This window comes from Rhodamnia argentea, chromosome 7 (assembly GCF_020921035.1).
Source record: "Rhodamnia argentea isolate NSW1041297 chromosome 7, ASM2092103v1, whole genome shotgun sequence".
Classification (NCBI taxonomy): domain Eukaryota; kingdom Viridiplantae; phylum Streptophyta; class Magnoliopsida; order Myrtales; family Myrtaceae; genus Rhodamnia; species Rhodamnia argentea.
In genome coordinates, this window is record NC_063156.1 from 23,337,856 (window position 1) to 23,350,915 (window position 13,060).

At 42.7% G+C, this 13,060-nt stretch overlaps 1 protein-coding gene across 1 annotated transcript; it reads left to right on the forward strand.

The window, feature by feature from the left end:
- Nucleotides 1-2,177: 2,177 nt before the first annotated feature.
- On the forward strand, nucleotides 2,178-3,901 carry LOC115734762 (protein ASPARTIC PROTEASE IN GUARD CELL 1). Its single transcript, XM_030665666.2, has 2 exons — nucleotides 2,178-3,000; nucleotides 3,083-3,901. The coding sequence occupies exons 1-2, from the start codon at nucleotides 2,311-2,313 to the stop codon at nucleotides 3,866-3,868; spliced, it is 1,476 nt and encodes a 491-aa protein (XP_030521526.2). The 5' UTR covers nucleotides 2,178-2,310; the 3' UTR covers nucleotides 3,869-3,901.
- Nucleotides 3,902-13,060: the final 9,159 nt, after the last annotated feature.

The following is a 13,060-nucleotide window of genomic DNA, read 5'->3' on the forward strand; positions in this document are numbered from 1 at the left end:
ATTTCTCAAAATAAAGCAAACTCGAAGATTAACTTCGATCATAAAGTTTTATCCAAAAATTTCCCATAAATCAATACAAGGACTTGAGATAAAAGCGTCATTCCTTAGCAACTAAGGGATAGAAATGTGATTAAAATTGATAATATCATAATTAAAAGAAGATGAGATGATTATAAATTGGCATATCAAAGTTTCTAAGTTAAACTTTAAATCTTTTTGTCCAGTAAATTGAAGTCATTGTCGAAATATATCTAACACTAACGACACTTGTAAAGGCGAATCTTTAAGCCTTTTGTTTGTTTCCGCGAAAATGAACGATTTAGAAAATATTTTTATTCGAAAATAATTGTTTATATTGTTTATTTTTTCCAAAAATATATCTAGCGTTCATGAAAATATTTAGGCATAAATTGTGATTGACATTTTTTACTGACTAATTAGATCAAGACCTATAATGTTTTAATTTAAAACACTATAATTTTCAAATTTTCGCGGATTGAACGGAGTTTTTTTTTTGGTCGAAGGATTGAACGGAGTTTTTTTTTGGTCGAAGGATTGAACGGAGTTCAAGAGTTATTTATTTTGACCACTTTTCTTCACACAAAAAGCTGCGCGCTTTTTCTTTTTAATTAATTAAAGGTTCTCGTACAATCGTAGTGCTGAAGATGGAATCATCAGGGTCGTTGCCTAAACACAAACATAAAAATTCAAAAAAGAAAAAAAAAAGAGTGGGGGCAAAAGAAAAAGTGAAAGCAGTCAACTCTCATGAACTGACCCCCACCTTCTTTCTTTTGACATCCAATAAATACATTGAGATTTCATAAGTCATCAAAAGAGAGAGCAGCTGTCCCCTAATCAAGCAAAAACATCTCGCTCAAAAACGTTCTTTTGATGACAATATCCTTAATTCAAAGATATTGTGCAAAACACATAGCGATGGCACAAGAGTCGGAGCTTCAGTAATTCACTCCGGATGCGGAACGTTACCATACGATCCTGTCCGATGGTAACGATCCGAAGATGACTTGAAATCTACCTTATCCATCATCACTCTAAGTTAAGAGAAAATATTTTTTTTCTCTTTATCTTAAGAGTACTCCCAACTTTTACGCTTCAAAGTGTAGACAAAGTAATTTAAGAACTTTACTCAGGTCCAAGCTTCTCCATAATCAAGCGAAAACATCCCACCTTATGAACTGACCCCCCAACCTTCTTTCTTTGACATCCAATAAATACATAGAGATTTTATAAGTCATCAAAAGAGAGAGCAGTTGTCCCCTAATCAAGCAAAAACATCCCACTCAAAAACATTCTTTTGATGACAGTATCCTTAATTCAAAGATATTGTGCAAAACACGGATCAACGACACAAGAGTTGAAGCTTTGATAATTCGCTCCGGATGTAGAACGTTACTATACGACCCTGTCCGATGGTAACCATCCGAAGATGACTTGAAATCTACCTTATTCACCATCACTTTAAGTTGAGAGAAAATATTTTTTTCTCTTTATCTCAAGAGTACTCCCAAATTTTACGTTTCAAAGTGCGGGCGAAGCAATTTAAGAACTTTACTCGGGTCCAAACTTCTCCCTAATCAAGTGAAAATATCCCATCTTATGAACTGACCCCCCACCTTCTTTCTTTGACATCCAACAGATATATGGAGATTTTATAAGTCATCAAAAGAGAGAGCAGCTACCCACTAATCAAAGCAAAAACATCCCACTCAAAAGCACTCTTTTGATGACAGTTCCATTGGTTCAAAGAAACTGTGCGAAATATAGATCGACGACGTAGGAGCCGAAGCTCCGATAATTCACTCGGGTGTAGGATGCTATTATACGACCCTATCCGACGGTAACCATCCGAAAATCACGTAAAGTCTATTTTTTCCATCATCATTTTAAATTGAGAGAAAATATTTTTTTTTCCTTTACCTCGGGAAGTACTCTCGAATTTTACGTCTCAGAATTCAGGCGAAGCAGCTTAAGGATTTTAATAAAGTCCAAGCTTCTCCCTATTCAAACAAAAACATCCCACTCAAAAACACTCTTTGCCTCTCTCACTTTATTTTTTTCTCACCTCAACCCCCCTCAAAAAAATTAACCAAAGTTAGGTTAGGTCCCAAACACCCTTTCCTTTCCTCCATTGAATGCTTTTTCAAACCCTCCTCTCTCTCTCTCTCTCTCTCTCTCTCTCCATTTTCGGATAAATAAACGCCAATCTCCAGCTGTGTTCATCCACTTCTCTTCCTTCTCTCCGAGCTCGAAACAACAGGAGGAGTAGAGCAATATAGAAAGTAGGAAAGGATGAAGCCAGGGTATGCAAATGCCTTCCTCTTCTCTCTCCTGTCCGTCACCTTCACCTTCTTCCTCCCCGTCGCCTTCTCTAGGTTAAAATTGAACCCCGCTCCCACCGCGACCCTCGACGTCGCCGGCTCGCTCCAGAACACCCAGCGAGTCCTCTCCTTCGATCCTCTGTCCCGGACGCCCTTCTCCGACCAAGAGCAGGAACAGACGCCGTCGAGCTCATTCTCCGTCCGGCTCCACCCGAGAGAGTCCCTCCTGAGGACCCCGTACGCGGAATACGAGGCCCTCGTCCTCGCCCGGCTCGCCCGCGACTCGGCCCGCGTCGACGCGCTCGCCGCCAGGCTCGCCCTCGCCCTCAACAACGTCACCCGGACCGACCTGACCCCGCTCCTGACGGAGGTCCAGCCGGAGGATCTGTCGACCCCGGTGGTCTCCGGCACGAGCCAGGGCAGCGGCGAGTACTTCTCGCGCATCGGCGTCGGCACCCCGGCGAAGCAGTTCTACATGGTGCTCGACACTGGGAGCGATGTCAACTGGCTTCAGTGCCAGCCGTGTACCGACTGTTACCAGCAGGCCGACCCGGTGTTCAACCCTTCGTCGTCGTCCTCGTTCGGGGCTCTCACCTGCGAGTCGCCGCAATGCGGGTCGCTCGAAGTCTCCGCTTGCCGCACTGGCAAGTGCCTCTATCAGGTCAGCAACTCGCGCTTTATGGTCAATTAAATCTCGAGTCCCGATTTTGAAAATATCATTTTAAAAATTGGCACCCGTTCAGGTTTCGTACGGCGACGGGTCGTTCACCGTCGGCGATTTCGTGACGGAGACGGTGTCGTTCGGTGGCTCCGGGGCTGTGAACAACGTCGCTCTGGGATGCGGACACGACAACGAGGGGCTCTTCATGGGCTCGGCGGGCCTGCTTGGGCTGGGCGGCGGCACCTTGTCCCTGACGAACCAGATAAAGGCTAGCTCCTTCTCGTACTGCCTGGTGGACCGCGACTCGTCCGAGTCGTCGACCCTGGAGTTCAACTCGGCCGCACCCGGCGCCGAGTCGGTGTTCGCCCCGCTGGTGAAGAACGGCAAGGTGGACACGTTCTACTACGTGGGGCTGACGGGGATGAGCGTGGGAGGGGCGATGCTGTCGATCCCGCCGTCGCTGTTCCAGATGGACGATTCCGGCAACGGCGGGATCATCGTCGACTCGGGGACGGCCATAACTCGGTTGCAGACCCAGGCTTACAACTCGCTCCGCGACGCCTTCGTCAAGCTCACCCCGCACTTGAAGTCCACCAGCGGAGTGGCCCTCTTCGACACGTGCTACGACTTCAGCTCGCTCTCCAGCGTGCGGGTCCCGACGGTGTCGTTCCACTTCACCGGCGGCCGGTCGTGGTCCCTTCCGGCGAAGAACTACCTGATACCGGTGGACTCGGCGGGCACCTTCTGCTTCGCCTTCGCCCCGACGACATCGTCGCTGTCCATCATCGGGAACGTGCAGCAGCAGGGGACGCGCGTCGCCTTCGATCTGGCCAACTCGCGCGTGGGGTTCACGCCCAACAAGTGTTAGGGAACCACTAGATTTTGGGGAACCATAGGCCTGGGAATTTACGGCTTTACCCCTCTCAGATCTCACAGACGGAGAGAGATATAAAGGCCGTGAAAGATGAAAGTGTATTTTTGTTTTTTGTTTTTTTTGCTCAAGCTTTTAAAATTGACGCCATAGGATATTATTAGTGTTGTTAGGGGATAAGATAGTAAATGCGAATTTGCCTGGTTGGTGGGGGCGGATGAAAGATGGGCCCCACCAAAATAAGTGCAAATGGGGTTTGTAATTTGTATTTGGTGTGAGTGGCGAGTCTGGTAATTTAATGTCCATTTACTATAAGCGCAGGGATAGTAGGTGAGCGTGAGGGCTTTGTTTGGCAAATTCGGATGAACACGCGGGGCAATTATGGTATTGACCGATAAAAAGAGGGGCGCGGGGGCCGGGGGACAGACTTACGTGATTGGGAGGTGTGCATGTGCGACACGTGGCGGCGTCGTGGCGGTTGATTTGGATTTTTGTTTTTGCCCTTTTTGCCCTTTTTCGGAAGACAGATGAATTTGTTTAGTTATATTAATTTCCCCATGGGACAAACGTTGTTTTCTGGGTGGGGTGTTGGTGGGGGCACACTTCATCGAGAACTGCGTAGTGGGAAACAGATCACATGGAGGGTGTGGGGCCCCCCGCGCCTCACCACAAAGATTGACAGCGAAGTGCGTCATTTAAAGGAAGCGACGGAGGGCGGATCGAGTTCATCTTAGGTGGGACCGTGGGACTGCGAGACGATGATTTGTTTTTTTGTTTCTGGGTCGGGTCCTGGGTTGTGGGGCGAAAGGAGAGCGGGGCCCGGTCCCCGTGATTGTCGGCAGCTTCCCCGGTCTCTCTCTCTCTCTCTCTCATCAATGATTCATTAGGGACGGGGGTTTGTTCTGTGGTTGGATTGGTGGTGGCGGTCCGATCCAATCAATGGCGTTGCATGCGCATCTGGCTGGATGAATGATTTGTTTCGTTGATTGTGTTCATAGCTTTTTGGTTGTATAGGGCGCGGTTGGATCACTTTGGTTAAGGAACTGAACACGTGGGCTCTAAATTTTAAAATTTATTACGAAAATATAATTGAATCTTAAAATTTATAAAATATTGTAATCGAACCTTCTCGTTAATCCGTTCAAATTAACATGGCTTAATATTTTATATTTTCCACGTGGTTAAAACGACGACATTTTGCTTCGAATAAAAATAAACTAAAATTAAAATTAAAAAAATCACAGAACCAGCGATGAGGGCTTTGTCACCGCCCCACCACCACTGAGAAGGGTTAGCGAATGGTGGGGAAGTAGTCGGCGGGGTTGCCAGGCCCTGGCCAAGGGTCGAGAGAAGGGCCTTTTGGAAAATTACCAAAAAATATTTGTAATTTCTTAAAACTTTTTAACTGTGTTAATTGCATTCTAAATATTTTCAAATTTTGTTCATTGAGTCTATCCGGTCGATTGTGACTGAAAATTAATGACGTGAATACCAATCATTTTACGTGGCACGATTGGCCCCGACATGATTTTTTTTTTTTGAATTTTTTTTATATTTTGTCTTTTGTTAAGGGATAATCAAGGCTCGGTGACCATTGCCGGTCACTAGGCAAGGGCTCACAAGCCCTTGTTGGCCACTAGACCAAGGCCCATAAACCCTCGCTGCCACTAGGCAAGGGCTGCAAGCCCTCCCTAGCAGCGGCATGCGATCCTCACCCAGGTGTGAGTGTGGGCTCTCGGTGGCGGGCAAGGGCTCGTTTCTCTCGCACTTGGCTGGCGAGGGCAATGACCCTCGCCTAGTTGCCGACGGAGGTTGTCGAGCCTCAACCAGCCCTTAACAATAAAAGAAAAGAAATTAAAAAAAAATCACATTAACGCCGGCAATGCGATGTAGGAGGTCTGCGTTCGTGTCATCAATTAACGGTCAAAATTGGCAGATGAACTCAATTGAAATTGTGAGAAAACTTAGGACTCAACTGACACATTTAAAAAGTTAAAAACTGAATTGATACAATTACAATGAGTTTATGATTTTTTTATTTTATTTGGTAATTTTCTCCATATTATCATATGCATTGCTTGGTAGGTTAATTAGCTCTCGACGCCCTAATTAACAAGACCCGTTCACATCGTCACGTGAATAGATTGAGCGTTCGAATGAACACCGAGAATTTTCATTTTAAAGGCTCTCTGCGCAACAATTTCTTCCTAGATTCTCTACTTTGTCGATAGTCTTGAATGAGTTTAGAGAAAGTTAAATGTGAATGCAGCTCATCGTCAAAATCGAATAGCTCCAAAAGCCACGGCCTTTCGTCTTCCGACCTTTCTAACCTTCCCGTGATGCTATAATGGCAGTAATTTCTTCTGAGGGAAAGTAACTTGACATTGACATTGACATTTACCACTTACCCATCTCACATCTGGTAGTAATTTCTTGATCGGACGGTTCGCTTTCACAGAAATCCTCGGTAAATTCGAAAGACTAGGTTTCGAATCTGTCCTAGGAAATTGCTTCATCCGTATAGATGCGCGGAAGATCCGTCAATCCTATTTCGTCTTGACACCCGACCATAGGGGCTATAATTTAAGGAAATGTCTGGCGAGGGGGAAACGCGGATTAGTTTAATTGGTTCGATAGAGGAGATTCTCGCACCCAATTATAGTTTAATAAGAGGACAAATATATCAAAATCGGGTTGTAAAACCATAGTTTAAGAAGCCTAATGGCAAGAAAGAAATAATCGATGCGTTGGACCTCTCGCGTCACATCAAATAGCCTAAGCTGGTGATAATTTATTAGGAAGATAAATATCTCGAAGCACATCTAGCATTATTAAAGGGTTGTAGGGTCCATATTTCACGTGATTTTTTCTTTCTTTTTCTCGCCTTTTTTAATCCTATGTTTCCATACATGAATATATGTTTCTAAATCCGGTGCCTCAATATAGCATGTATAGCCTCGTCCCTTGGCGGCACGGTGTACATCAGATGCCTGGAAGGAGTAACCTTCTTTACTAGTTAGATTTCCGGGAACTGAACCAATCGCATTTCTTGTCGGATCGATCGAAAATGCGTTGCTCTCGATCAATCCCATAAGAGGATCGTTTAATCACGAAGTAGCATCCAAACTTCAATTGGGATTCCCTTTTTTTTATTATTATTATTGTTGTTGTTGTTTTTTAGGTGTAAAGTCCAACGGTTTTGCACATGCAAAGGATAGACCATGTGAAAGCTTTCGGACCAAACCTGCCCCCCATTTCGTGCCACGGTTTCTTGCAAAAATTCAGTGGCCGTTTTCCTTTCCCCTCTTCCACATTTGAAGGGCGGTGCGTCGAACCAGGAAAGGGAGGGCGTGACCGGATTCGCTTTGTAGGAACGGTCGGTTCACGAGGATAACGTAATGCATTTCTTGTCTTCATTTGCCTAACTTGTTTAAAATATCGAGGCGGTCCATACTAGAGGGGACCCAAGAAATAAAGGCATAAAGAGGGTCAATGGAAACTCGCTATGAGTCATGGCCATGGCCGAGGGCACGGGATCACGGATTCGTGTCCGTGGCCAAGAGTCGTTATCATTGCTCAGTGAGTAGTGTATATCTTGAAAGATAAAATGCTCCTGATGCTCAAAAACCTGAAAGTCGAAGTGCTTAAGAACTGGCACAGACTTCCGAGGAAGAAGGATTCCAGAGTTTTCCTCTTCGGATTCGGTAGAGATGCCATCCAAACTAGAAACCTTCTGAATCATTATGGATCTCTTGCTCTTTGAATCAAAACCGAGGATCATTTGGACCTACAACGATACACACGTCCTAACACCTAACAAAAGACTAAAGTGTTATAAAGTAACACACAACCTCACAAACGTCTCATAAGATCTAATCGATCGTTTTTCGTCTGATTGAAATCGTTCTTTTTTATAATGTTCTTTCGAGTCATGAAATAGCTTCCCCCTTTGATTTTCCACCTCCCAACTAATTTTTAATAAAAATTATAAGGTATTTTCGGCCGTCAAAACTTTTTTGGTCTGATTTTTCTTAATTTAGTTCACATTTTCCTAAGCATCGCTGCAAAATATCTCGAGGCAAAAAGGGGGTTTGACATAAAATCTCTATGAGCATTAAATTACAAACTGGGCCAACATTGCCGTCGGAGGTCGCCATCATGGGCCGAAATCGGATGATCTTGCGAAGCCCAACTAGGCTTAGGAGTTAGGCCCAACTTAGCTTTCTAACTTTAAATGAGTTCGGCAAAGATCTTAAATTTTCAGCATAAGAATTAGATTGAAAGGGTAGAGTTAACGGGAATAGACCTCTTGTTGATAGAGTTGCTCCCTTTTACAACCTTAAAGAATTATGGGATGCTCCGAAAATTACCTAGGCCTGTACTCTGTTAGGAGAATAGTCACAATCGAACTAAAGAATTATGGGACGTTCAATCTAGTTTTCAAATATTAAGGGAGAAAATCGAAATGGGAATAACGCTATTTTCAAGATTTGTGCGGAATACGAGGGTTGTCATTGCATTAGAAATCATAAAGTTTGTTTAATTAGTAGTTCGGACACATGTTAATAAAATACTATAAAAAGTTATGGCTTCGAATAAATAAGGCCTTAAAACTAAAATAAAAGTCATATTGGACACCCCCCATTCTATGAAATTAGCGAGCTCGACTTGATTTGTCAAAAATTGAGACCTGGCTCAATGATCTAGCCTGTTCTCTCTCTAACTTAATCCGGCCTTTTAGCTGTTGAGATGGACATGCGAGGAGCTCTAGCACCGAAGAATTGTGGTGGTGTATGAAGGCTGACCCATAACTCAGTGACCTACATTTTTTAGTGGAAGATGCGTCAAACGACATAAATCGATGGATTTGACTTAGACTCTCTCTTCACAAACCTTCCTTGATTAAGGCTGGATTTCTGTTGCATGTTCCAACGTTAACCTCATAAAAAAAAAAATTCCATGGATCTAGTAATGATTACCCAAAAATTACATTAGAAAACTTAGAATGCAAGCAGGTTGAGTTGAGCACGTAAAAACAGTTTTGAATTACAAGATCTACCCATTTGAATTTTGTGCTCCAAAGCCAGTCATATCATGCATCACATATGTGCTTGCAACAAAATATATCAGATAGTCTAGGCCATTGGCTAGACAAGCCTCAAAGTAGAACCCACATAATTAAGAATTCATATGATGATATTGAAAGATTTTATGGGACCACAACCAACCGCTCTAAAAAGCCGATAGAGCGGTTGATCGTGGTCCCATAAAATCTTTCATGGAATCGAAAGAGGAGGTCCCGAGTTCAAACTTTTCCAGGCCCCCGTTTGCCTCCCCAATGAATATTTCCACGCTTAGTACTAGGCAAAAGACCGGACTAAGCGTGAGGGGGAGTGTTGGAATAAATAAATATTAAACCACACCTTCTTCTAACAGCTTAAGCTTTTAGAGCAGTTGGTTGTGGTTCCATAAAATCTTTCAATATTTCTCACTCTGATCTTTTGAGTGATGATAAATTCCGCATGGGCTACCGAATAGGTCAACCTTTCGAACCGCTGCTGAATTGTCAATTCATTATTTATAGATCTCGCAACAACTTTTTACTTGTAGTGACACGGTCTAATTTGTATTTGAGAAGAAAGAAAATCATCACCAAGAATAGATCAAGCACTAGATAATTGTCCAAATTCACAAGACCACATTGGAAAGAGTACAGAGATACCAATTGCGAATAAGAAGAGAGAAACATCATCACAAGTATCAATCAAGTACTGCAATATAGTCCAAATTCCCAATAACAGAATTGAAATGGGAGGATGAGACAACATTTTTGAATAAAATGGATCAATTGTTGGAAAGGTTGGTCAAGAGAAACGTCAACGTATCATGCCACTGGGAGTTGACGGAGGAACCGTGATCCAATTGGCCGACTCATCCGCTCGGCATTGGCGGCCCATCCTACGTATTGCATCACATATGTAAAAGACGCTCGTACGCGCATTCAAGTACTTACTAAGCTTAAATGGTTATCATGAACAACACGATTCTCCTTAAACCTACATGATTAGTGTTGATTTTCAAATTTTACAATTTTTTTAAACATTTTTTATCTTCTTTGCATGACGATCGAGCCCTCACCGGCCAAAATGAGGAAAAAAAAAGAAAAAACATTTTAAAAAATTGCAAAATTTGTCCAAGTTAGCATCGGTCGTACTACATCCTACGAACGACATCCATGTCGGGGATTTCTTGGTCGGGTGAACCGAATTGACACAGATGCGAAAGATCTTGGGCAATTTTGTTGCAGTGAGAACTTACCGATGGAGGGATTGGACGCGTGGTTTTTGAGCTCTCGATACTCTTGGCAAATCGTGCATAACTCGCACCAACAATGCAAAACAACAATCTGCGAGCTGTCGGGGATTAAGTGGTGGCCTCGGAGCTTGGTTCAATAAGTACATGTGTACCAAGACGAGCAGCCGAAATTGTAAAATATGGGCCAGCTAAAGCCCAATTCCTTTTTAATTCTCCAGCCCAACCCATGCTTCATTCACCCCTTTTTCTTTTATTTGTTTCTTCTTCTCTTGGTTGGTCAATCGTGGAGCAACGGAGAGAGAGAGAGAGAGAGAGAGAGAGAGAGAGAGAGAGAGAGAGAGAGAGAGAGAGAGAGAGAGAGAGAGAGAGAAATGAAAGGAATTTCGCACCGTTTGTGATCGGGAGCTAATTAAACATCATCCTGCGACACGGGTGAGTAATAAAAATCTCCTTTTCCCTTGAATGAAGTTGTTTTGGAGATTTATTATGGTATTCATTGATGATATTCTGATGTGTTCTTATGCAAATTGGGAAAGTTATAGCCTATGCCTCTAGACAGTTGAAGCCACATGAAAAGAATTATCTAACTCATGATCTAGAGTTAGCAGCAATTGTATTTGCCTTGAAAATATGGTGTTACTATTTGTATGGCGAGAGATGTAAAGTTTTTACCGATCATAAGAGTTTGAAGTATATCATTTCTCGTAAAGAACTCAATATGAGACAGCGGAGATGGCTAGAATTCCTAAAAGATTATGACTTGTCCATCAATTATCACCCGGATAAGGCAAATATAGTAGCCGATGCCTTGAGTCGTCAATCTTCCGGAAATATGGCAATATTACTTACTTCTCAGAAGCCTATTCTCGAGGACATACGAAAGTTGAACTTAGAGGTATTGATACATCATCTTGGTGCCCCAATTAGCTAATCTTAGTGTACAACCCACGTTGATGGACAGAATCAAAGCAAAACAAAATGATGATCCTCAGCTGGGAAAGATTAGAGAAGGCGTCGAAGCTGGAAGGCGGGATGACTTCGGTATTCATACCGATGAATCATTGAGATTTTGTGGTTGACTTTGTGTTCCGGATGATTCAGAATTGAAAAAGGAGATATTGTAGGAAGCTCACAACACTAGATTTTCTATTCATCCAAAAAGCACTAAGATGTATAGAGATCCGAGAGAAAACTTCTAGTGGGTCAATATGAAGAAAGATACAATTAAATTTGTCGACCAGGTGTCTTGTTTGCCAAAGGTAAAGATTGAACATCAAAAGTCGGGTGGACAGCTATACCCACTTAAGATACCTAAATGGAAGTTGGAGCATATTACCATGGATTTCATCATCGGTTTACCGAGGACACGAAGCTGTAAGAATGCTAAATGGGTGATTGTCGATCGGTTGACTAAGTCTACTCACTTCTTGTCATATTGATTCGGCCTCTCACTTGAAGACATGGCGAAACAGTATGTTAATGAGATAGTGAAGTTTCACGGGATTCTAGTGAACATTGTTTCTAATAGGGATCCACGGTTTGTATCTAACTTTTGGAAGAGTCTTCAAAGAGCGTTGGGTACTAAACTCAATTTCAAGACAACATTTCATCCGCAAACGGATAGCCAGTCAGAGAGAACCATTCGGACTTTAGAAGATATGTTGAGAGCATGTGCTATTGACTTTGACGGCTCCTGGGATGAACACTTGCATTTGGCGGAATTCTCTTATAATAACAGCTATCATTCCAACATCAAGATGATCGCTTTTGAAGTTTTATATGGTTGAAAGTGCGGGACACTAGTTTGTTGGGACGATATAGGTGAGAAAAGACTAACCAACCCCGAGTTTATACAGCAATTAAAAGAGAAAATCAGACTTGTTCGAAAGCGTTTGAAAACAACACAAAGTCGCCGGAAAAGTTACATCGAACTTAAACGGCGTAAGTTAAAATTCGAAGTGGGCGATCATGTATTTCTGAATGTCTCTCCTAGAAAGGGCGTTATGAGATTTAGCATGCGTGGCAAGTTGAGTTCGAGATATGTAGGACCGTTCTTGATATTGGAGAGGATTGGCGAGGTTGCTTACATATTGGCATTGCCACCGACGTTATCCGGAGTGCATGACGTATTCCATGTGTTTTTATTGTGAAAATATGTGCCAAGTCCCGATCGTGTATGGGATTATACTCCTTTGAGGTTAAAGGAAGACTTAACGTATGAAAAACAACCTTTATGCATCGTGGACGTAAAGGATAAGTGTTACGACATCGTACGATCCCTTATGTGAAGATTCAATGGCAAAACCATATGGAGAGGGAGGCCGTTTGGGAGCTTAAGGAAGAGGTGAGGCACAAATACCCTCACTTGTTTGATGATTAAGGTACGTTAAATTTCGAGGACGAAATTTCTATAAAGAGGGTAGATTGTGAAATATGAGTCAGCCAAAGCCCAATTCCTTTTTAATTCTCCAGCCCAGCCCATGCTTCATTCACCCCTTTTTCTTTTATTTGTTTCTTCTTCTCTTAGCTGGTCAATTGTCGAGCAACGGAAAGAAAGGAAAAGAGAGAAACCGTGCGACATGAAGGAGAAATAACGAAAGGGATTTCGTGCCATTTGTGATCAAAAACTAATTAAACATCATCTTGCAACACGGGTGAGTAATAAATATCGCTTTTTCTCTTGAATGAAGTTGTTTTGGAGTTTTAGGGTAAATCCCAAAACATAGGGTTGAGTGAGCTGGAAATTCGATATTTTAAAAGCCATGACTCATAGTGGTTGTACTATGGGATCATCAAGCAACATAAAAGCAAGAGAATATTGGGTCTTTTCCTATATAATCTTAAGATTTGGATGTAAGCCTTCTCTAATCTACC

What these genes read in the sequence shown, in the direction of transcription:
- LOC115734762 (XM_030665666.2), top strand. Translation starts at nt 2,311, where the DNA reads ATGAAGCCAGGGTATGCAAATGCCTTCCTCTTCTCTCTCCTGTCCGTC. An exon ending in CTGGCAAGTGCCTCTATCAG is followed by an intron (nt 3,001 to 3,082) that starts GTCAGCAACTCG and finishes GCACCCGTTCAG; the next exon opens with GTTTCGTACGGCGACGGGTC.